The following is a 20,736-nucleotide window of genomic DNA, read 5'->3' as shown; positions in this document are numbered from 1 at the left end:
AACAATTGGAAAATACTTAAAGTTGTATTGATTTGATTTTTTTAGGCTAGTTTTTGTACTACTTCATGAGCATCACTTGGCAGATACCAGCACATAACAACTTCTGTATTATTTGTATTCTTATTTCATCGTATTGCATAAGTGTTATATACACCTAGAGAAGTTTACACACCATGGAAAGAGTGACTTTCACAGGTTGATCCACTTTCAGTAAACATGGATTAACGGTACACCATTGAATTTTGTGTCATGCTAGCTGAAGACTGTGGCTCATGCTTAACCAGTTAACGTCGGATTTTCTTTCCCCAAAAAGCTGCCAGGGACAGGTTTTTTTACCTGCAAATTCTTCAACCTTACAATTGCACTTAAATCCAACAATGTACAACGTGTTAATATGTCAACTGCGGAAATGAAGAACAGAATTCTTAAATAAGTGTACATGTCCTCAGATGAACAAATAAGGAAAATTATGTGCTCATACGTCATCCGGCGTCCAGTGGTCAAAGTTCTTCAATTCTTGTATCTACAATTCATTGACTCAATATTTTGTTTATGAAATCCCCAAACCCAGCATTTGGAATGCTACCTTTACACTTGAATTTATATAGAGCATTACTAAAATATTTTGCCTAAATATACTGACTGAAATACATTGCTAAAACCAAGAGTTTCTTATTTTAGAGTACTTGTAAAATGTAATCCATTATGTATATATTTCTTTATGCTCTGGCTTATATACACAAAATTTTGTTCAGAAATTGTTACATTTGTAAATTTGACATTGTTTAAATGTAAAACTAAACATGAATAAAAGAAATCTGTCATTTTAGTACAACTGCTTATATGTTTATGTGTTTATTTCAAAATTTCTTTGTTTTCTATGCACAGTTCACAGATGATAACCAAAATATGAGCTGCTTTTATTTTCCTTCTATCCTATAACTGAGCACATATTAAATTAATAAGTTGCATTTTTATCCTTTATTGAAGATATAAGGTTCTGCTGAAACAAAACACATATTTGAGGGGATTAACCACTTCCTGCTGGGGATTTCAGCTCTGAACACCTATGCTTTATATGTGTGGCCGGGGTCTCTGAACTCGGACAAAGGAAACGGGCCTTGTAACAAAAGACTGTACTTGGAACAAAAAGACCAGGCTACTGGGCATTGCAAACATTTTTTCACTCTCAAAAATCGAGATAATCCAGCATTGTTTTGAAACAGTATACCACTGTTTGGAGCATTTAGATCGAGCGGATTATCACTGGGGACAAAAGCGCTCCATCACTGCAGCGATGAGCCACACAGCACCGCTGCACGCTAATCCCCTATTGAAAAGAGGTCAGCAGCGCACTGTGGCAGGTTCGTGAACAAAAGAAAGTTAGATAACACCACACAATCTGGGCTTTTTTTACAAGGCTGCAGGCCTGGCTGCATTGATTTTGTCTGCCAGGCTAGAGAGGAGACCAGACAATTCTTCGTGTGGGTATTTTGTGCAGTTAATTAAGATAGGAATTTTTAAAAGCATTTTGAAAACCAAAAAAAATGATAAATATCCTGCTCCAGCATCATCAACATTGATAACTGCCCTGCCAGGAAGTGGTTAATGACAAGTTTGATTTTTTAATAAATCTTTTTGCCTGGAAAGACTTTTACAACTGAATTTTTCCAGTACGTATTGACTGTGTACACCGTGCGACTGCAAAATGTACAGCAAGTTTTAGTCAACCTGATGTATACATTTCTCTTGGGAAATTTGTATGATAAACATCTTTTATAGATGATCTTTATTAAATAATATTAAACTGGTTTTCCAACAAGGCTTTGGACTTGCTTGATGGGGTTGGAGGTCACACATTTTGTTTGCAAGTAAAAAATGGTTACATGTATATTCCAGTTAAAGAAAAGTAAAGGGTAAATACAAACCATCTCCTGCTTTTCATATTTGTGATGAGCATAATCTGAGGGATTAATTGTTTTAAAATCAAAGATGTTCAGGGCAGACCTATCATTTCTTGATTGCCTTCATATGCCACAGTCCATCTAATAAGTAGTGGATGTTCTCAACACCGACACCTTTATTGACTGATTTACTGGAAGAGAGGAAAGACAAGGGAATTGATCCACTAAAAATTCAACACTAGCAGACAGCATGTTAGAATCATTTCAAATTCAAATGTCAGCATGTTTGCTTTCAGTGTCTGAAGTGGTTTAACTGATGACACTAGACACAGATTGTTTAAAGTTAACTCATCAATTGAATCTCAGTTTGTGAATTCTCATTTTAGGGGTCAGGAGCAATGTTTGAATGAGTCAAGCTGCAGCATTAATGACAGTAACCAGACATTGATACCTCCTCGTAGTCACAAATTTTTCAACAACATGTCATGTTATTCATGCTGACTGTAATGAAAGAGTTTCAATTGGCTCCCTTTCAATTCATATTAGTAGAATAATTACTGACAGATTTCTTTTACTTAAGCAATACTCACATATCATCTGTTGACATCTTCATGACTCCTACTGCCAGTGCATGTTCCTTTCCTTCAGCCATTACTGCCTACACAAATATCTGTTCAGGACATTTCCAAAACCGGTTTTTTAAAGAAGATTCCCACAGCCTCTAAAGACATTTCAGTTAGCCAACAAGATTAGGGCAGTGGCTCAGTTGTGAAAAAATGACCGATTATATTTTGACATAATATAATAATAATAAGCTGAACATACTATATATCTTTCGTGGAAAACCTGTGCAACTGTGTATTCACTGTCGGCACAAACACAAACTCCAAAACTAATCCTAAAACACAGTGACAAAAATCTACAAGCACAAACTTCTCTCAACTTGAAAAATGCCAGAATCTTATATTTTAGGCAAGAAATGTGCATTTAAAAGCTAAGTTTGAATTGAATAAAACTAAAATTTGAAAAGGATACAACTACTGTTTCTTTCTCAGCCTGGACAAGATTGGCACCTGGTGATGTCAGACCAGGACACATGATGTTAGCTCCACTCAAAACAAACTGAATGGCACCCCTATCAACCTGCTGGTGTGGTAGTAGGAAGGGATCTATGGCCAAGAGACAGAACGCTTAATTGATTAGCATTTGTATTTAAAGCATTACCAAAGGCTGTTTAAGTCTGTGAGTAACCCATCTAAAAATACCAACATTTGACCTTTTGATGGCCTTCCTTGTTGACAAAATACTATGCTATTTCACAAGCTGCTTTCCTTCCTCCAATTTTCTTGTCTATAGAAAGATAAAAAGTACAAAACAAATCCTGTTTTTTACTCACATTTATGTAGAAGTTTCAGAGTGGGCATGAAATCATCTCGCTGTTTAAAGAAGATTGGCTCTCCACCAACGGCCAGAATTTCTATGTGATCATGGCTATGGGGTAAATAAAAAAGCTTGAAATTTTGGGGAGTTTGGTGCAGAGGGCTTCATTTCTAAATTTCTTGCCGACAAAAGTATGTTCAAAGTTCCTAAACATTTCTAGAGAATTTGGGAAGGTTCCCATGAATATCAACACATCTTCAGGAAACATTTTTAAATTATTTCCCCAACTAGTAAAGTGTTATGGTTAAATTCACATGCCTCTTTCTTAAGTTTTGTTAACTTTTAATGAAAAATGCAAAGTCATCTCTAGGGAAGCTTCTTCCTATTGCTTTGACTCTGTCCTTTAAAACTATCAGTGCATGGCTCACCATTTGATTAGTTTAATGGGTTCTTTCTTTGGTAGAATCTGATCAATATAATCTTTGATATCGGGATATTTGTCGAGGAGTTTTTCCCGGATACTTCGGATGACTGAGGTCTTGACCTGAGTTGTTCCAGAGATATTCTCTTTATCACTGAATCTGAAAAATAAAGGAATCAAAGAACAGTCATTACAAAGAATGACAACTTTGAAGATCTGAAATCTCCCTCCTATGTCTCAAATCCTCACCAGTTCAGGCCTCGAATTTCATTTTTTTTAAGGGCACTGCCATTTGGCATTGGTAGACTGCCTGAAATAAAGGACAGTAATGCCAAACGTGAGGGCATTAATGCCATCAGTGTACCAAAGTTATGGACAGGCATGGATGCCATCCCGATTTTTTTTATAGGCCCATTGCAAGAAAATCAGTATTCATTCAGGTTTAAGAAAAGCATCACAGAAGCATCACGGCCAAATGGGAGGGCACCGATGGCCATGGCTGTAGAACCGTTGGGAAATTTGAGGCTTGCCAGTTTCACAGTAACTGTATGGGGGCACTTGTAAGTTTCAATAAAACTAGTCCCCCCATTGGCAACCCAACATTTGATGTCACCGGAGCAACAGCAACAACGTCGTCTGCCGACAAGTCGGATCGGCTGTAGTAAAAATTACGTCACCATAATCCACGCATGTACGTTGCAAACGTCATTTTGGGTATCAGTAATGCTCTAATTTGGAAAAATCAACCAGTTAATACCTCTTGAATGAGGAATTATTTCTTGCATTAATTACTTTGGTTTTGTGGTGCAGTTTCAGGAAAAAACACTTTTATTGGCCTACTTGGACTTCTCACCACTTCCTCTTTTTTGTTCTCCTAGTTTTTAATTTTGTTCAATTAAATTTCAAGTTACAGTGCAGCACAAATTTTTATTCTTTCAGAAAAATCATAATTAGCATTAGTATGAGTAATTGATCTTGGTATTATGAAAGAACTTCACTTTCCACGTGTATTTCTGAAAAAAGTCCCAAAATACATTAACGCTGAATCCGCGCCTGTCGTCAGCAATGGAAATCTAAACATATAAGGTGCGCAGTGCCTTTTCAGGCTCTGTATTTTTGATAATGCCCTCAGTAGTTGGTGAAAGTTGACTGAAGTCGTCATCAGTGCCTGTGTCAGATGTCTAACACCAATCTTGAGTGAACAGCGATCATTTATCCATTCATTTTAATTTTTGTATTTGGTCTGTACAATAAAATACCAAGCTCTGCAAATATTTTTCCTACATTCACACTGAAAAAGGCAAAAGCTTTTAATCTGCACATAGGCCTAGCTGCAGAAAGAAAAATGCTGAAGTGACGATCGATCAGTAAATTAACATTTCACGACGAGAAAGTTGGACACCTGAATATTTGTTTGCACAAATTTAACATGTTTAAGGTACTCCACGATAGGCTGAGACAGACATCTGGGACTTTTGGAAAATGGCAGGAAGCAACCTCACCACTTGAATGAAGATGACTGCAACTAGCCCCTGCGGTGGCTCATATCCTCAGAGACTGTGGGGTTCGTCATCCGCTGCGCTCTTGTGGGAGAGCAGCGGACGACGAACTCCACAGTTCTGGGAGTACTATTAACTAAGGACCATTTACTAATAGTAATTCGCCTAGAAATAGAATGCCTGGCCTTGGTCGTGCCTTTTGATCAAATTCAAACTGGACATGCTGGACAACCGGGCCAAATTATTTTTCAAAATCCGTGCTTTAGAAGTTGATTGCTCAGAAATCAATGATGGTAACTTCTACTCACTTTTTAAACATCTTAGGAGTATAATAATTCGGCCCAGCTCCAGGATGTAACTTTGAGGCCCGGTGAAAACAACATGCATGTGCCGCCTAGTGACTGGTGAAATGCTGGATCGATGTTCGATCACTGATCAGCGTGTTAATTCGATGCATGATAATAATTTGTTGATAGCGCCCTCCAACGAGTAATGTTGTCAGGTACTAGGTACGTGTGAAGTATCCAAGATGGCGACTTCCATTGCGTTTGAAAGTCAAACGAAGCGACGCAGAGAAAGAGATGAAAAGCGTCGAGCACAAGCACTTATCCTTCAAAAAGTATCGCTACTTTCATTAATGATGTACCATATAGAATTCTTTTGAGACTATTGAAACAGAATTTCTTCAGACGCGGTCCAAATTTTCATACAAACACATTGGTCCAGTTTCCGGACTACTAGGCCTACATTATATTATTAGTGCGTGTGTTATGTGTGTTGGTTGTAATCTCTCCGCCGCGCGAAAGGTTGACCCTGCGTAAAATCTCCAAGCGGACTTCCTTTTGAAATAATCTTGTCATAACTGTAAAAAGGAAAGGAGATGGGGTTGGCTGGTTGAATTGTTGACGAATGAATTCGATTTTTTAGAAACAAACATGACAACAACAACACCATGAACACTGTCAGTGGCTGTGAGAAATGTTGAAATGTGCCCTGTTTCAGAATATATACTAAATTACTATTCTTCAAATAGGTAGTTTTTAAGCTAAACAAGGATGGAATTCCACATTCAGGGTTCCTGGGGCCTGGAAAAGTCATGGAAATTTGTTTTCGTTTTCTACTTCCAGGCCAGGAAAAGTCATGGAATTTTATAAAAATGACTAAAGTCATGGACAAGTCATGGAGTTTTTTAAACACTGTCTGTGATTTCTGTTATCAGAAATAAGTGCATAAAATGTGTAATTTTATTTGAAACTTTAAAAGTCTCAATAGTCCAAGAAATTGTGTTATTGGGTCATGGATTTTCATAATTTGGTTATGGAAAAGTCATGCAAAAGTCAATTTAAAGTTACTTGTCCTTTAGGTGCAGGAACCTTGTACATTGGACTGTCACAAAACAAACAACATCAACAAACCAGTGGCGATGTATTAAAAAGGGGCACCTGTATTTTAGTATGATATTAAACATGTTTACAAATTTAATTAGTGAGGTATGCGGTGGGACCAATTTATAGGGGGAACAGGTTTTAAAACTTGTGAATGATTACGACACTTTAAAATTTGGATAGTTGACGCTTATTACTTTTTTGCCGAGTCTGTGTGGGCCAGTAATATTTTTAGAGTAATTTAAAACAAACGGGAAATTTTTTTTTCTCAATTTCATTTCTTTCTTTGCAAATCTTATGGCAATAATTGATCTTTTTAAGATAATACTTAAATTGTGCGTATTACGGTGCTTCTTTTTCTACCTGTTGAATATTTGTTAATGTGTTTTTGTCGGTTGGGGTTTGGAAGGGCTTTTCTCTTGATGAGGGTTTTCAAGTTAGTCTTACCCGAGGAAGCCCTTATTATAATGTTTTTTATTGTCCAAATACTGAAAGTTGATGAATAAATTGGTTGAATTCACCCTCCCTTTATAGGTAAAAGAAGAGTATGAAAATAAAGAACGACAGAAAGAAGCCCGCAAACTGAGAGGTGATGATAAGTGGATGTTGTCTTCAGTCTCTGATAGAATTCAGGCTGAGGTAAAGCACACAAGCTCCTCTTGCACAGATGTTTTCATTTCCTTAAAATATCTTTCGCCTTTAGAGCTGGAGATGATTTTCTACAGATTGCAAATTTGTATCATACAGAAGAGGATGACTGCTGAACGCAAAATTGGAACAAGTGGAGTAGGTATGAAAACCATATGTGCTCATTCTTTTTTCTCATCAGGGTGAACAATTGAAGTCCAAGAAACGTAAGAAGGATAAAAAGAAAAAGAAGGAGAAGAAAGCAAAGCACAAATGCAGGCAGGAGGCAAGCGACAGTGACTTTTCATCCAAAGAGGATGTAAGTTGTGACAGACTTGTCATGAAAGTATTTTGCATCAAACAGCACCCTAGTAAGGGCATATATGTGTAAAAATTCATATTTCATGATGCTGTCATCTTATCTAACCTTAAGGACTCTTTTCTGCAGGAAACCTCTGATGAAATGGAATGGGTGGAGAATGATTCTGCATCATCTAAGCCCTTGGTACAAAATATTACCACTTCAAATGACAAACAGAGGATGCAGGTATCTCCACAAAGAAGACAGTTTCATTTTTTCCCTGAATATCTTTTATTAGTTTTTGCTGTGTTACATTATGTCAATAAACAAGACTGATGGGAAAATTTAGTTTATTACTCTACCAATGATTTTCCCTTGAGATAATTTTGGCCTTCAACCTTTTTATGGAGATAATATCAATACCTCTATTGTTTAATTATTGGTGAAACATTGATAAGTTACCATTGTAACCTCTGTTGACCTGCACTGCTGTTCTATTACAGAGAGATAACTGGATGAACGACCCCTTCACCGTAGCAACATATTCCCGTGATGACATCAGGAGAGAGAAGGTAGCGCAGCAGGACAGTGCTGAAACTGAAAAAGAAAAAGAACAAAAAATGCTCCTTGATAATGTAAGTTTAACTCAACTAACTATACATGAACACCAAGAAAGCATTTTGACACTACTGGCAAGAATTGTTCTACTGATGAAAAAAAATCACTCTTCGGGATTAAGAATAATTTACTTGGTTGGAAGATAGCCATGTTTAGTATGCTGAAGTTGGAATGATTGTTCTCTTTGCCCTTTTCTGGCAGCCTGGTCAGTCAGACAGAGAACTGAACCCTTTCTGGAAGGATGGAGGGACCGGCCTCCCAGAGGAGAAGCATGACATTTCTGCTCCTAAGCTAGGCATTGCTGATGCTGGAGTTGGCTGGTTAAAGAAACAATACCAGAGGATTATGGAACGTGCCAAAGAGGAGGGCAGATCAGTGGAGGAACTTGCTGCTGAAAGATGGGGTGTAAGTACAGACATCAGAAGCAAACTCTAAAGAGTTAAGTTGAAGAGTTTCCAATTAAATAAACAGCATGCTTTTTGTGTGTTTTGTGAATTTCATTGTAGTCACTTGAGAAGTACTATGAATTGTTGGCCAGGGCTGAAGGTGCACAGAACAGACCCTCTCAGAAGGACAGTAATAAACCCAGGCAACACAGGGATATGGATAGAGGTACAAGCTACAGGAGGGATTGGGAAGAAAAAACACACAGAGATAGGGAGAGAGGTGATGATAGATGCAGAGGTAGAGATCATGGCAGGGATAGTAAGAGAGACTGTGACAGAAAGAGTGACCGATACAGGGACAGACTTATAGCAAGTACCCAGAAAGGAAGCAGAAGCCCAGATAGGAGCAGTGACAGATCTAGAGACAAATATGGTGGCAGGGAATCCAAATCACACTCATCTGTTCTGAGAAGAAGTGAAGATGAAAAACAGGCAAGTACATATAGTAGGACTTCCACGAGACTAAGCAAAGCTGACTATTCGAAGCGCAAAGATTTGAAACCTGATAGTGTCAGAACTCTAGGAGGCCTGAAGGGAATGTTCAAGAAACCTGGGGAAGAATTGTCGGATAGTAAGGATGACTCCAGGAGGCGGGATACGTTCTCTGGAAGTAATAGGAGACAAGAGAATGAGCCACCGGCTTGGAAGAAGACTTTTCAGAAACCAAATGAAAATCTTGACAAGAACTCTGCATCTTCAACATCTTCGATGGGAGAATCTTCTAGTAAATCATCTTATGATGTTCCAGCTTGGAAAAAACAAACAACAGAAACAAATAAACAAGGCAAGGGATCGATCAAATCTTCACAAAGTTCCGAGGAAGAATCGAAAAGCTCAAGCGAGTCTTCCTCATCTTCTGGGTCTGAGAGTGACAGTAGTGTTGATACAGAGAGGGAGAAAAACCCCTCCCCTCCCCTGAGGATTTTAAGTGATGCAGAAATGAACCAACTTGGAGCAAAAATTGTTAAAGCCGAGCTCATGGGAAATGAGGTACGTAGTTTGTACAATTTAAAAAGACCAATTTTTCATTGTTTAAGAACTTACATATAATGTAAGATACATGCAGTGAAGAAATTCATACAAGCTAAAATATTCCATTTTGTTTTTCTAAATTGTAACCATCACAGGTTTTAGTGAACCAATGATCAAGTTTGGTGGAAAACAGTGATTATTGAAGTAAAGTTTAATGCAGGTATTAGGATTGGATTCCTGGACATTTTAAATGATGTTATAATGATTTTATTCATTCAATTTCTTAAGGATCTTGCCAAGAAATTAAAGGCACAGATGGAAGCATCGCACCAAGCCAAAGTCAAACAAGCCACCAAAGGCCCCAGCCAGACACGCCCGTCCAGTGGTAAGATGAAGACAGACATAGGATCATCAGATGAAGAAGAAGTGGTACTAACCAGGATGGATCGAACTGGTCAAAGCTGGCCACTACTTGGAGAATCTAGTAATAGTCCCCCTAACAAAGGAAAGAAGAGGAAGAAGAAACAGAATGTGAGTTGGAAATATCCCAGCTTGGAAAATTGACTTCTTTTAAACTGAAGAAGTGATTTGTCAGACTCTGAGAGTGCTGAAATGGGCACTAACAACATAAGTGAGGGTAAACTTTGGTATTAATTGGGTTGTAAGGATGTCCAAATTTTGGAAAAATCTCGGAAGACTTTTACACAACAGTGATTTGTCTTAAGATTTCCTTTTAAATGTGTTTACATATTGTTGTAATCCTGCTGTGATAAATCCCATTAAAGCTGTTAAAAAGTAACAATGGAAAATGAACCAGCATATGAACGAACGAAAAAATTGAGAACTGAGAACCGTAATATCAACGAGAAATGAGGATGAAGGGGCAAAAATGCACAAGGGCTACAACGCTACCTTAGAGCAGATAGCAGAATCAGTAATATGGACAACTTTCATTTCTCCTTTAATTGAAACACAAATAAGGGAATTGTTAATTTGTCTTGTTCTCTGTGGTAGATTGTAACACATGGCAAGGATGGGCAGAGAGAGAGGTACTTTGGCGATGATGACCAACAAGAACTGAGGGACATGGTTAGGAAAGAACGAATGACATCGAGTGAAGACCAGCTTCGTCTCTTCAACAAAGTGGCCAACAAGGTGATGAGTCTGAAGGCATTGCCATTCATTTAAAGAATAAAAGCAAGGATATACAGATTTGTTCTGAACTCCTGAATCGTCTGTTTTTCTTTGTATTATGATGGAAAATCTTCATTAATAATGAACATAATTAATGAGCAATTAATAAAATATAAGTAGAGTACTTGAATTACTAGGAAAATATAATACTACTATAATACCATTATTCAGGAGGTTTTTTGTATTTTTTGTCATTTTAGTTGATTGTTTCCCCCTGCCCAAATGTGATCTAGAATAACTTGCTAGATACTGATGGAGCACAGGAAAGACCCATTAACCATGAGTGCCCAATATGCTTGTTTTCTCAGGCCCTGAAGAAGGTTACAGATGACCACACCCTGGATGACATGTTTGTGTCTGCAGCTGCACACAAACGATCCAGCAGTCAGGAGGAGGAAAGACACAAAGCGGCTGCTGTTAGTCAACATCATAAGATGGCTGCTTCCATGTCCATATGTCCTTTCTGTCTTGACAGTCCTGAGATGCAGAAACACCTCATCATAGCATTGGGAATCAAGGTAGGCCTTTCTCTGGAAGAAGGATATTGTGTTTTTATTGTGTTTTAGGTATTCTAAGGTGTTTCATGTCTGAAACATATAGGTGCAGTTTGATTTTTTCTTTTTCACTGGAAAAATATAAGTTTACTTTTAAACACGAATAATCAAAACAAGGCTGGTTAGGCCCAGTCTGCACTGTTTTAGCCTGAAACTGCCTAGCCTGTTAGTTCATCAGCAGTTTTGGAAAATATGGGTTGTGCAGTGCTCAACAGGGCAGGAGTTCATTAACTACTGTTGGCAATTTCAGTTATCTTGCCGGTTGCTTGAAATTTGTTTTGTAGGTGTATTTGTGTCTACCAGCCAGCCAGTCTCTGACAGACGGTCATTGTCTGATTGTACCTATGCAGCACACAGTAGCCAGTACAGCCCTCGATGAAGATGTTTGGAATGAAGTACAGGTCTGGTTGATCATCAATTGTTGGTTTTTAATAGCTTCCACAGAAAAGAAAGTGGTGATTTATTGCAGTTCATTGCTGGTAGTTGATGCTTGTGTGTGCATCAATGTCTCTTGCTAGCTTGAATTTGTTTGATCCCACATTTTCTACTTACAGTGTAAATGTATATGAATAGTGATTCTGTCAGTAGAAAAATGCTTACAAAGCACTACATTTGGCCTAGATATTCAGCTGGAAGTCTAATTGTTTATAAGGAAGGGGTGGAAATTAATACCACTTCATACCAACAGAAGGGAGTTTGAAGGCTGTATACTTACTGTTCTCTTGGTGCTGTGTCTGTAGATTTATCGCAAGGGCCTGACTAAGATGTTTGAAGATCAAGAAAGAGATGCTGTTTTCTTGGAGACTTGCATGAACCCAAGAGGTTACAGACACATGGTGATGGAATGTGTGCCATTGCCTAAAGATATTGGAGACATGGCCCCAATTTACTTCAAGGTATGACTGATTGTTTCAAAAGAAAGAATCTTTGGGAAAAGTATTCTTCTGTTAATATTTCTGATGAACAGTGCTTAGCTCAATAGTAATTTGTCATGCAAGAACTTGGGAAAGCTTTAACCACTCCCTGCCGGGGATTCCGGATCCATACGCGTATGCTTTATATGCATGGCCGGGGTCTCCGAACTCAGACAAAGGGAACAGGGCCTTGTAATAAAAGACCGTACTCGGAGCAAAGGACCAGGCTGCTGGGAATAACCATTTTTTCACTCTCAAAAGTGGAGATTATCAAGCCTTGTTTTGAAACAGTATACCTCGGTTTGGGGCATTTAGAGCGAGCAGATTACCACCGGGGACAAAAGCGCTCCACCACCGCAGCGATGAGCCACACAGCACCGCTGCACGCTAATCTGGCCCCTATTGAAAAGAGTTCAGCAGCGCACTGTGGCAGGTTCGTGAACAAAAGAAAGTTAGATAACACCGCACAATCTGGGCTCTTTTTACAAGGCTGCAGGCCTGGCTGAAATACTCAGGCGTCAATAGATTTTGTCTGTCAGGCTTAGAGTGGGCACCAGACAGTCCTTCACGTGTTTGTAAATGTCCAGTAAATGAAGATAGGAATTTTTAAAAGAATTTTGAAAACAGAAAAAAATGATAAATATCCCGGCCCAGCATCATCAACATTGATAACTGCCCAGGCAGGAAGTGGTTAATGTGTGAGGTGTACAAGTCTCTTGGCTGAAAGTATTTAATGAGGTTCAGTTGACATATGTCTTGTTCCTTGCCTTTTTTCCCTCCCCATACAGAAAGCCATCCAGGAATCAGAGTCAGAGTGGTCTCAGAACAAGAAACTTGTAGACACAAGGAAGAAGGATATCCGTAAAAGTGTGAGTCAGAAGAGCAACTGATTTTGGTGACATTGTGATTTTTTTAAGGGAGGCACACAGCAAGAGGATAGGTCATTAACTTGTAGCAGGGTCAAATTTGAGCATGAGGAATGTGCCAATGTGAAATACGGCTGTAAAATATCTTCTTTATCATTGGAAGTCATAAGCTGTGAAAGTGGGATTTTCTGTTGCTATTTTTTCACAGATACCACGAGGTTTCCCATATTTCAGTGTGGACTTTGGATTGGATGGAGGCTTTGCTCATGTCATTGAAGATGACAAGGTGTTCCCTCACTACTTTGGAAAGGTAGAAGAAAATCATCAAAGCATGAAAAACATTCTTTGGGAGGATGTTGGTATTAAATGGAGGGGAAATTTCTCTCCTGTAATATGGAAGTGTAGGCTTCGTGAGTTTTTTGGGGGGGAGGGGCAGCAAAATTTTTTTGGGGGGGGGAATGCTACATGCTTTTGGAAGGAGGGGAAATGAAATCGACCCCAAAGTATTGCCTGTCTCTCATAAGTAAAAGTAATACTTTTTTGGGGGGGTGTCCCCTGTTGGATCCCTTCTTGCCCATCACCTGGGATAACATGCTCACAAGTCAGACGAGTAATAATTTGAAATCAACTGAAAGGAAGATTAAAATCAAAAAGTAACACTTTTCCTTCTCATGTATCTGATGTATTGGAGCAGTTTGTCAGAACAGGAGCTAATGTTATATTTCTTTATGGATTCCATGACAACAGGAAATTATTGGCGGAATGTTGGATCTGGAACCTCAGCTATGGAGGAGGCCTCATCGGCAGAACTTTGATGACCAACGTCAAAAGGTGCTGCAGTTTGGAGAATGGTGGAAGCCATTTGATTGGACACAGAAAATAGGGAAAGACTAGGGGACAGAGTTGAGAAACAGAACAACAGACATAAGTTTGTTTAAAATTATGTACTTCAACTTGTAATTGTTTGTGATTTACATTGATATGGGATTTTGCCCTGTGGGCTTAATAAAAATATTTACTTCAGTGCTTAATTTTTAGGTTTTTATTCCATTAATGCTAGTTCATTCAACAGAAGGTCTTTTTGAGTGAAAAATAGTTTATCCAACACATACTAGACCATTTAAGTAAAAGAGGAAAGCAACGTTCTTGCAAAATTCACATTTATTACTAAATTTGTAACCTTTACAAAAAACAAGTCTCAAATGACAAAGTAAAGTAAGTCAATTCTGAGCAGAAGCATCCTTCAGTATCTTAATTAACCTGCAGGGAACTTCTTGTAAACACATTTGTATTTCAAAGAATGCTGTGCACTCATACAAGCTGAATAGTTTTTCATAACATTTGCAATCAAAATTCCATTGATATTTAACAAATTTCAATTGGCCGAATGATTTCTATTTTTTTTATTAGCAAACACTTATGTTATTAACAAACACCAAAGTCAAACACGAGAAGGTTGAAATGTAGTTTTCTTTATAACAAGATAATAATGGACCATCTTCAAAACAAATACTGGGATTCAGTTTTTGCTGTTATTTTAGTTTACACGTCTTATTACTGTAATAAAGTGGTTTTAACATAAATTCTAATTCTGTTGAATTTGTTTTATGATTTCTGTTTTTTCAGAAACAAAACAATATCTATTGGTCTTTTTAGAAGTAGTTACGACAAGATTTCTTAGTTTATGGCCACATCATGGATGCTAATTAGAGAACTTACCATAATAATTTTTTTCAGAAAAACTTTAACCAATCAAATGTACATATAACAACATATTCACCAATGAACTTTCGTTGCCAAACTTTGTTCTGCAATTTGCGTGCTTTCTTTGCAGAAAGTTTAGCATTGCCCAAGTCTACATGTATTAATTTCTTTGAGTCTAGCTAGCACACTTGGTTTCTTTTTGCTTTGTTTCCATTAGCCTGGTCAGAACCTTTTCTCTTTTCAACTGTGTAAATCTAGACATCTTCAGGGGAAGGTTTGGTCAGACTAGTATTCATGGCCAGCATCTGTTGAGTGCTCACCAACCTGCAACACAAGGAAATAAAACATTTAGGCCCCTTATTCTAATTGCATACAAAACAAGCAAAAATAAGGCAAACTATCCAAAACATATGACGGTCACTACGTGAGAAGAGAGGGCATGCTTTTATATGATAATAATGGTCCTTTGTGGGAACTTGCTGTGTGTGTGTGTTAAGGGTTGGGTATGATTGGTGCAAGATAACGGAGCATGTGGGACTGATATGAATTACAATGTATGGATTTCACATTTTTGCTGGTTGCATTCGCAAGAGTGGTTGAAAAGCTTTTCACTAGCTGTACTCTTCTTTGTCAATTCGGGCTGTGTAGAACTTGTAACATAAGTATTCATCTAGATTCAACTTCATTGCATTACATGTTCATGACCTCAAATTACAACATCCAGATGTTTTATGTAAGGTGATATTAACTAAGTTGCTGTGCACGTCAATTTCTTCCTTGATTACAAAGATCATCACTTGCTTTGGGGCATGTGATTGTAAGGGGCATTGCAGCATACCTGTGTACAAAAAGTGTTGATTTCTATGGAGTGAATTTTTATGTGTGGCCTTTGACAGAAGTGGCAGAAGTGGCAAGTTTCTTTTGCTGTCCAGTGTACTTACATGTCTTGCACTTTCTGTACTTGGCTATAAACACTCGCTGCATTCTGTAAGTCCACAGATGCATCTGCCTGTCCTTTGTCTCTGACTGCTACCTCGTCAATCTCTTCCTCCTCAAGATTCACCTCTTCTGCCTCATTAGCCTCAGATATGTTGTCACCAGTTTCTTGTATTTCATGGCTGTAATCTCTCACGGACTCCACAATGTAGTCTCCAAGATCACCGTCTTCCACATCAACAAGTCCTTCGTCGATGTCATCGTCATTTGATGTTGGATCTTCCCCCGGTTCTATGGCAGCCATGACACCTGTTTCCATACCTTGATTGTCTGCAGTGCTTTCGATAGGTGTAGACGAGCTGGGATGAATCCATCTCATGTCCACGGGACTTCGACTTGAGGCCCCAAGAATGGTGACCACATCTGGATCATTAGACTCAGTGCTGCTGATAACCAGAGACTGAATAGGGCCAACTACAGAGATGGGCCTCCCATTGGGTTGGTATCTCTGGGGTATCCCTTGTGCAATGTCATCGTGCTCAGGTTCGAGGTCTACCTTGCATGCAGCCAGAACATCTTGCTCTGGGATAACAGCAGAAATGGATAGGGGAGAATGCGGAGTTTTATCTGCAGGAGTTTGGTTGGGGGTACGCGGAATGGCCGGTGAATCAGGAAGAGGTACATCCTCTGGTCGTCTGTGGAATGGATGCTGTAAAGCCTTAGTAATATCTGCCAAAAACACAAACAAAAAAATCAAAGAAAAATTTGTGTATCCTAGTTAGACATTGTTGTAACAGTGAATCATTGAGAATAGACATTATTGTGATGTCAGCAGAAATCAATTGTTGGACCCACCATGGGCGATGCCCTGTGTCAGTGCCGATCGAACTGGCTTTGCTTCTGCTGCCTCAGTTGTCAACTGGCATAAAACAAAATGACAAATGAAAAAGAACAAAGTCACAAATTCATTGCAGTCCAACACACACAGAAAATTTGACTGACGAGGAGGCAAACGTGGGACTGGTGGAGCAACACATGCAATTTAACTGATTTCAAGAATTGTTTTATACACAGGCACTATGTTGTTGAAATCTTAGAAGTAGCAGTGGCAGTGAGAATGAAACAGCAGCAGTTTCACTGATGTAACTCTGCAAACACATGCTGAAATGTTGTTGCAAAGTTTATCCTATCATTCAAAACTGTGGAAACTTGAGTTAGAGCATCATCAAAATAACTACCTTGCTTTCCAGGAGTGTAACGCTGTTCTGCATCAAAACCAAACGTGCTTGCATGTCGCTCTGCGTCTTCTCAACCTGCACCTTCCATGCCTTTATTTCCTCTGACATGTCTGTCAACTGGTCCTCCAAATGAACAATCTGCTTAACTAGTGCCTGTATGACTGGGTTGTCTTCGATATCCATGTCACTCTGGATTACGGAAGAATGAATAATTAAGCAAGATTTATCGTACATTTATTGCTCCAATTTATACATATGTTATTAAACATAACTAGTTACATGAGAGACATAATACACAGAAGGGCCATTATTCTGTGGACTTGCAATGTTGGTAGAAAACTGTATTTTGTAAATTTTTTAACACACATTTTGGTGCTGAGTTTCAAATTCTTTGCAGCCAAATGCCAGTCTTAGAAACTACTGTAGACAAACTACTATTTTCATCAGTAAAAGAAAGCTGCTGTAAACAGCATACGAAGCTACACTACAGTGGAGGTGATTCTTGAGACAACAATAGACCTTTAGAGGAACAGACCTACCAGCTTACTGTCCACACTCTCTTGCTTTTGCAAACTGCTGCTCTCAAACTTAGCACGCAGCTCATTTACTGATATTGATGCTTTCCTTGCGTCACCCTACCCCAAAAGTAAAAAAAACACTGAATGAATATGTGTTCATGGGGCTACTCTGGGGAACACGGCAATTGGTGCAACTCAAAAATAATTCTTAGTAACGGTATAAAGAAATGACAAAGTGATTGCAAGCTGCTAATAAATACAAATGAAATGGCATGAATGCATGAAATCAGGAAGTTTAACATCACTGTACCAGCAGAATCTTGCTTGAAGTCAAACATTTAAGATTGAAGTCTCTCTGTTCTACAATAATGAGGCATGAGAATTAATGATAGCATGTTGTACTGAGCGTGAAGAATGAATGATCTCGTCTACAAAATTCAGTATACTTTGCCAAAGTCTCACCTGGTCTTCAGCAATCTTACTGGTTGGTGAGGTCTCGGCAGTATTGTAGCCAGTGTCTTTCTCAATGACCTTAGAAGCTTCTTGACTGGCAGGTAGGAAGACAGGTGTCTCACTGGTGGATGCTGCTAAAAGATCGGGGGTCCTTGGCTGGTCAGAGTCAACGACTGATCTGATAGATGCAATTTGCTCTATTCAGAAGACAAGTTTACGACCAAGAGTTCAAGTCAAACTTCCTTTGGCTTCTAAAGAGTCTGCATAAAGTTGCCAAAGGCAACATTTTCATTGATCATCAAAGTAATACAGGCAGTGGTATCCATAAATACAAATCCTCTAATATGAAACCAAAACATGGATGCATAGGCAGTTGTCTCAAGACTAAATAGTGCCTACTTGCATGCATTAAAGAGTATATTACTGTACTTGTGTGACCTTACATGTACCACACCTCTCTCGCATATTTCTATGTTTAAGTTGTTATTAATATAGCACTGACCATAAGTACACAAGATTAACATAATTTTGTACAAGTTGTTCACCAATGCTAGAGTCCTCAATTCCCCAATTTCCAATGTAATTTTACATACACCCTGGAGAGTTAAGATGAACATTTATGTCTCAGTTGAAGACTATATAATGGACTAACAGACAGATTTAACAGCACTACTAAATAGCTGTTTTGTCAGACATACAAGTACCTTGGCTGGCTGTACCTTGCAGTCTGGCGCAGCTTCCTGATACAGTTCTGGCCGCTATTGTACCTTTGGACAATTCCTTGTGTTTCTCTTTCACCATTCGGATCAAATCAACCACTAGAATGATTTTGTGCTCTGCAAAGCCGCGACTGAAGAACTGCTGTCTAGTGATAGAGGGCTTGTAGTGAAAAATGTCTCGAAGAACCTAAACTTAGTAAAGGAAAATCTCAGTAGTAGTTATCCAAAACTTGTTGGGTCATAGTTAAGGTTTTAAATAACTGGAAAAATCCATTAACAGTTTACAAGTTTTATTCCATCACCAAAACCAATTTACACATAACACAAAATAATGCATTTTGTTTGGAGAAAAATCAGTAGCAAAAAGATGGTTCAAATGATTGATAAAAGTTGAGGATTGGTTGTCAGGTACAGACTGCAAACTCACTTTATACACAGCTGCCAAGAATTTGTCATCACTCTTGCCATAGAGCTGTATGTCATTGTTGATGATGTGTCCAGCCATGGGATGAGAGAAATCCAACAAGATATAATGTAACAGAGGCAGAAACTCTTGAGCTAAACCTTTGGAAATCCTGAAGACACAAATAACACAATGAAAGTTTAACCATTCTGTCATTTGTGAGTTATTGTACTACTTACCCCCCCTCCCCCGTGAAGCAAATCACAGGTAAGAATGACAATTGAAAGTAATATGGACAAGGTGAATTCAGGTGATTTAAGTTAAGGGTGTTAGAATTTTTCTAAAGAATTGGAAATGTTTTTATCTGTTTTAGGTTCAAACCTTCTAACTGACCTGCAATGAGATAATACATGAAGAAAATGTGGTCTTAGAAATTAACATTCTCTCCTGAAATGTGAAAAAATCTCTTCAGACATGTACATGTATAATGTGTGGAGAATTGCAACTGAATCCACGCAAACAACTCTTGGAAGGAATCACACACCCTTTCATGTCCATATCCTTGGGATAGTTGATGAGTTTCAACTTGCTCTGCAGACATCTTAAATTGTTCTTCAAGTCTCCTGTCGCCATAGTTTAATATCTGTACAACAAAACATGAATGTCAAACATTTAAAACAGATTGGAAACGAATTTAAAACAAGTTCAGAATAAGAGTGTCAGCAACTAGGCCTAGATGATGTTGTTTATCATCTCTAGCACTAGGTGCAAAAAAAGCAGCCAGTACAAAAATTAAGGCATAACCAACTTGATGACAATTCAATCAAAGGCTAATGTTGCTAAGGGCCTTAAGTATTTAAGGTTAGGCCTAAGTTAGTTTTATATTTACCTTTCCCCTAGAACTCGGAGGTTCATCATCTGCGCTCTCATATTCGTGGAAGAGCGCCGGACGGCGGCCAAGAGTTCTAGGGGTAGGCCTATTATTAGTATTGCAGTATTATTATTCATTTGTCATTGGATATAACATTGCATATACTGATGATTGTGCCATAGAATAATAAAAAAAAAGTTCCATTCTTGCGGTCTGCATGACATCACTATGGACTTTTAACACACAGCAAAGGGACATAATATTGACGTCATACCAACCGCGAGAATTGCACAAACCAAAATGACGAACATTAATTCGGGCCTAGTAAGTATTTTCATCAACTATATTGAACAATCATTAGGCCCAACTGTCATTATTTTCTTCAGTGATCAATCACTTATTTATATGAATACTATTGTGACATACCGTTCTCAGCCAAAAGCAGTTAAAAGATTGACAAGTACCAGGCGAAAATTGAGGAAGTAACGTTCAGGTCATGCAGGTGGGGGTTAGCAGTTAACTCTTTGGTTAGCGCTAGCTAGCTGCTGATGCTTGTTTGTTTAAATATGGCGCGCCTGCTGCAAGTCACATGACCATGGTGCAGGTGATCAAAGGTCACGATTCTGATTGGTCAATACTTGGAGGAGTTTGTCTATTCATCTGGAATTTTACTGTCAAGTTAGACATTATTTCAAACAAGCAGCAATGATGCTTGCCAAATACATGATTTATTATGAAATTCTTTGTAAACAGTGAAGGTTCAAAGTTTTGTGAACTTCCAGCGTGTCACGTCATTTGTGTAGTGTCATTCGT

General features: G+C 38.5%; 3 protein-coding genes across 4 annotated transcripts; 1 reads left to right on the top strand and 2 right to left on the bottom strand.

The window, feature by feature from the left end:
• Positions 1-101: 101 nt before the first annotated feature.
• Positions 102-5,667, bottom strand: LOC147800173 (malignant T-cell-amplified sequence 1-like). The gene is made up of 6 exons (XM_087130685.1): positions 5,513-5,667; positions 3,713-3,865; positions 3,301-3,395; positions 2,940-3,073; positions 2,495-2,562; positions 102-2,095 (listed from the first exon to the last, which is right to left on the bottom strand). The coding sequence occupies exons 1-6, from the start codon at positions 5,521-5,523 to the stop codon at positions 2,011-2,013; spliced, it is 546 nt and encodes a 181-aa protein (XP_086986811.1). The 5' UTR covers positions 5,524-5,667; the 3' UTR covers positions 102-2,010.
• A 10-nt stretch (positions 5,668-5,677) lies between these two features.
• LOC147800172 (CWF19-like protein 2) lies at positions 5,678-14,670 on the top strand. The gene is made up of 15 exons (XM_087130621.1): positions 5,678-5,823; positions 7,124-7,228; positions 7,419-7,535; positions 7,665-7,763; positions 8,021-8,152; positions 8,337-8,540; positions 8,642-9,571; positions 9,842-10,084; positions 10,568-10,708; positions 11,056-11,265; positions 11,586-11,702; positions 12,042-12,197; positions 13,004-13,084; positions 13,290-13,391; positions 13,829-14,670. Exons 1-15 carry the CDS (start codon positions 5,734-5,736, stop codon positions 13,973-13,975), a joined length of 2,874 nt encoding a protein of 957 aa, XP_086986747.1. The 5' UTR covers positions 5,678-5,733; the 3' UTR covers positions 13,976-14,670.
• Positions 14,225-20,509, bottom strand: LOC110983749 (uncharacterized). Of its 2 annotated transcripts, none has more exons than XM_022243273.2 (10): positions 20,350-20,509; positions 19,597-19,695; positions 19,077-19,224; positions 18,650-18,836; positions 17,940-18,127; positions 17,499-17,594; positions 16,960-17,148; positions 16,577-16,640; positions 15,727-16,450; positions 14,225-15,109 (listed from the first exon to the last, which is right to left on the bottom strand). In XM_022243273.2, the coding sequence occupies exons 2-10, from the start codon at positions 19,683-19,685 to the stop codon at positions 15,040-15,042; spliced, it is 1,755 nt and encodes a 584-aa protein (XP_022098965.2). In that variant the 5' UTR covers positions 19,686-19,695; positions 20,350-20,509; the 3' UTR covers positions 14,225-15,039. The 2 variants fall into 2 exon arrangements, with proteins under 2 accessions (XP_022098965.2, XP_022098964.2); XM_022243272.2 differs by having other exon boundaries at positions 18,635-18,836; positions 20,350-20,508.
• Positions 20,510-20,736: the final 227 nt, after the last annotated feature.

The sequence above is a fragment of the Acanthaster planci genome, linkage group LG02 (genome assembly GCF_054643075.1).
Source record: "Acanthaster planci isolate LZ-2023a linkage group LG02, COTS_SCS, whole genome shotgun sequence".
NCBI classification, from domain to species: domain Eukaryota; kingdom Metazoa; phylum Echinodermata; class Asteroidea; order Valvatida; family Acanthasteridae; genus Acanthaster; species Acanthaster planci.
The sequence above is the reverse complement of the archived record's forward strand: the minus strand, read 5'-3'. Positions and strand labels throughout refer to the sequence as shown.

Bases quoted from the DNA above. Each gene is read 5' to 3' on its own strand.
- LOC147800173 (XM_087130685.1), bottom strand. The intron at 3,074-3,300 runs GTGAGTAAAAAA...TCTTGGCCATAG, and splicing joins TCTGAAACTTCTACATAAAT to ATCCCTTCCTACTACCACAC. The intron at 2,096-2,494 runs GTGAGTATTGCT...CCTCTCTTCCAG, and splicing joins AAGATGTCAACAGATGATAT to TAAATCAGTCAATAAAGGTG.
- LOC147800172 (XM_087130621.1), top strand. From the start codon at position 5,734: ATGGCGACTTCCATTGCGTTTGAAAGTCAAACGAAGCGACGCAGAGAA. The intron at 10,709-11,055 runs GTGATGAGTCTG...TTGTTTTCTCAG, and splicing joins TCAACAAAGTGGCCAACAAG to GCCCTGAAGAAGGTTACAGA. The intron at 13,392-13,828 runs GTAGAAGAAAAT...CCATGACAACAG, and splicing joins TCCCTCACTACTTTGGAAAG to GAAATTATTGGCGGAATGTT.
- LOC110983749 (XM_022243272.2), bottom strand. From the start codon at position 19,685: ATGGCGACAGGAGACTTGAAGAACAATTTAAGATGTCTGCAGAGCAAG. The intron at 19,225-19,596 runs GTGTGTGATTCC...TTGTGTCTTCAG, and splicing joins AAGGATATGGACATGAAAGG to GATTTCCAAAGGTTTAGCTC. The intron at 18,837-19,076 runs GTGAGTTTGCAG...TACTAAGTTTAG, and splicing joins TCTTGGCAGCTGTGTATAAA to GTTCTTCGAGACATTTTTCA.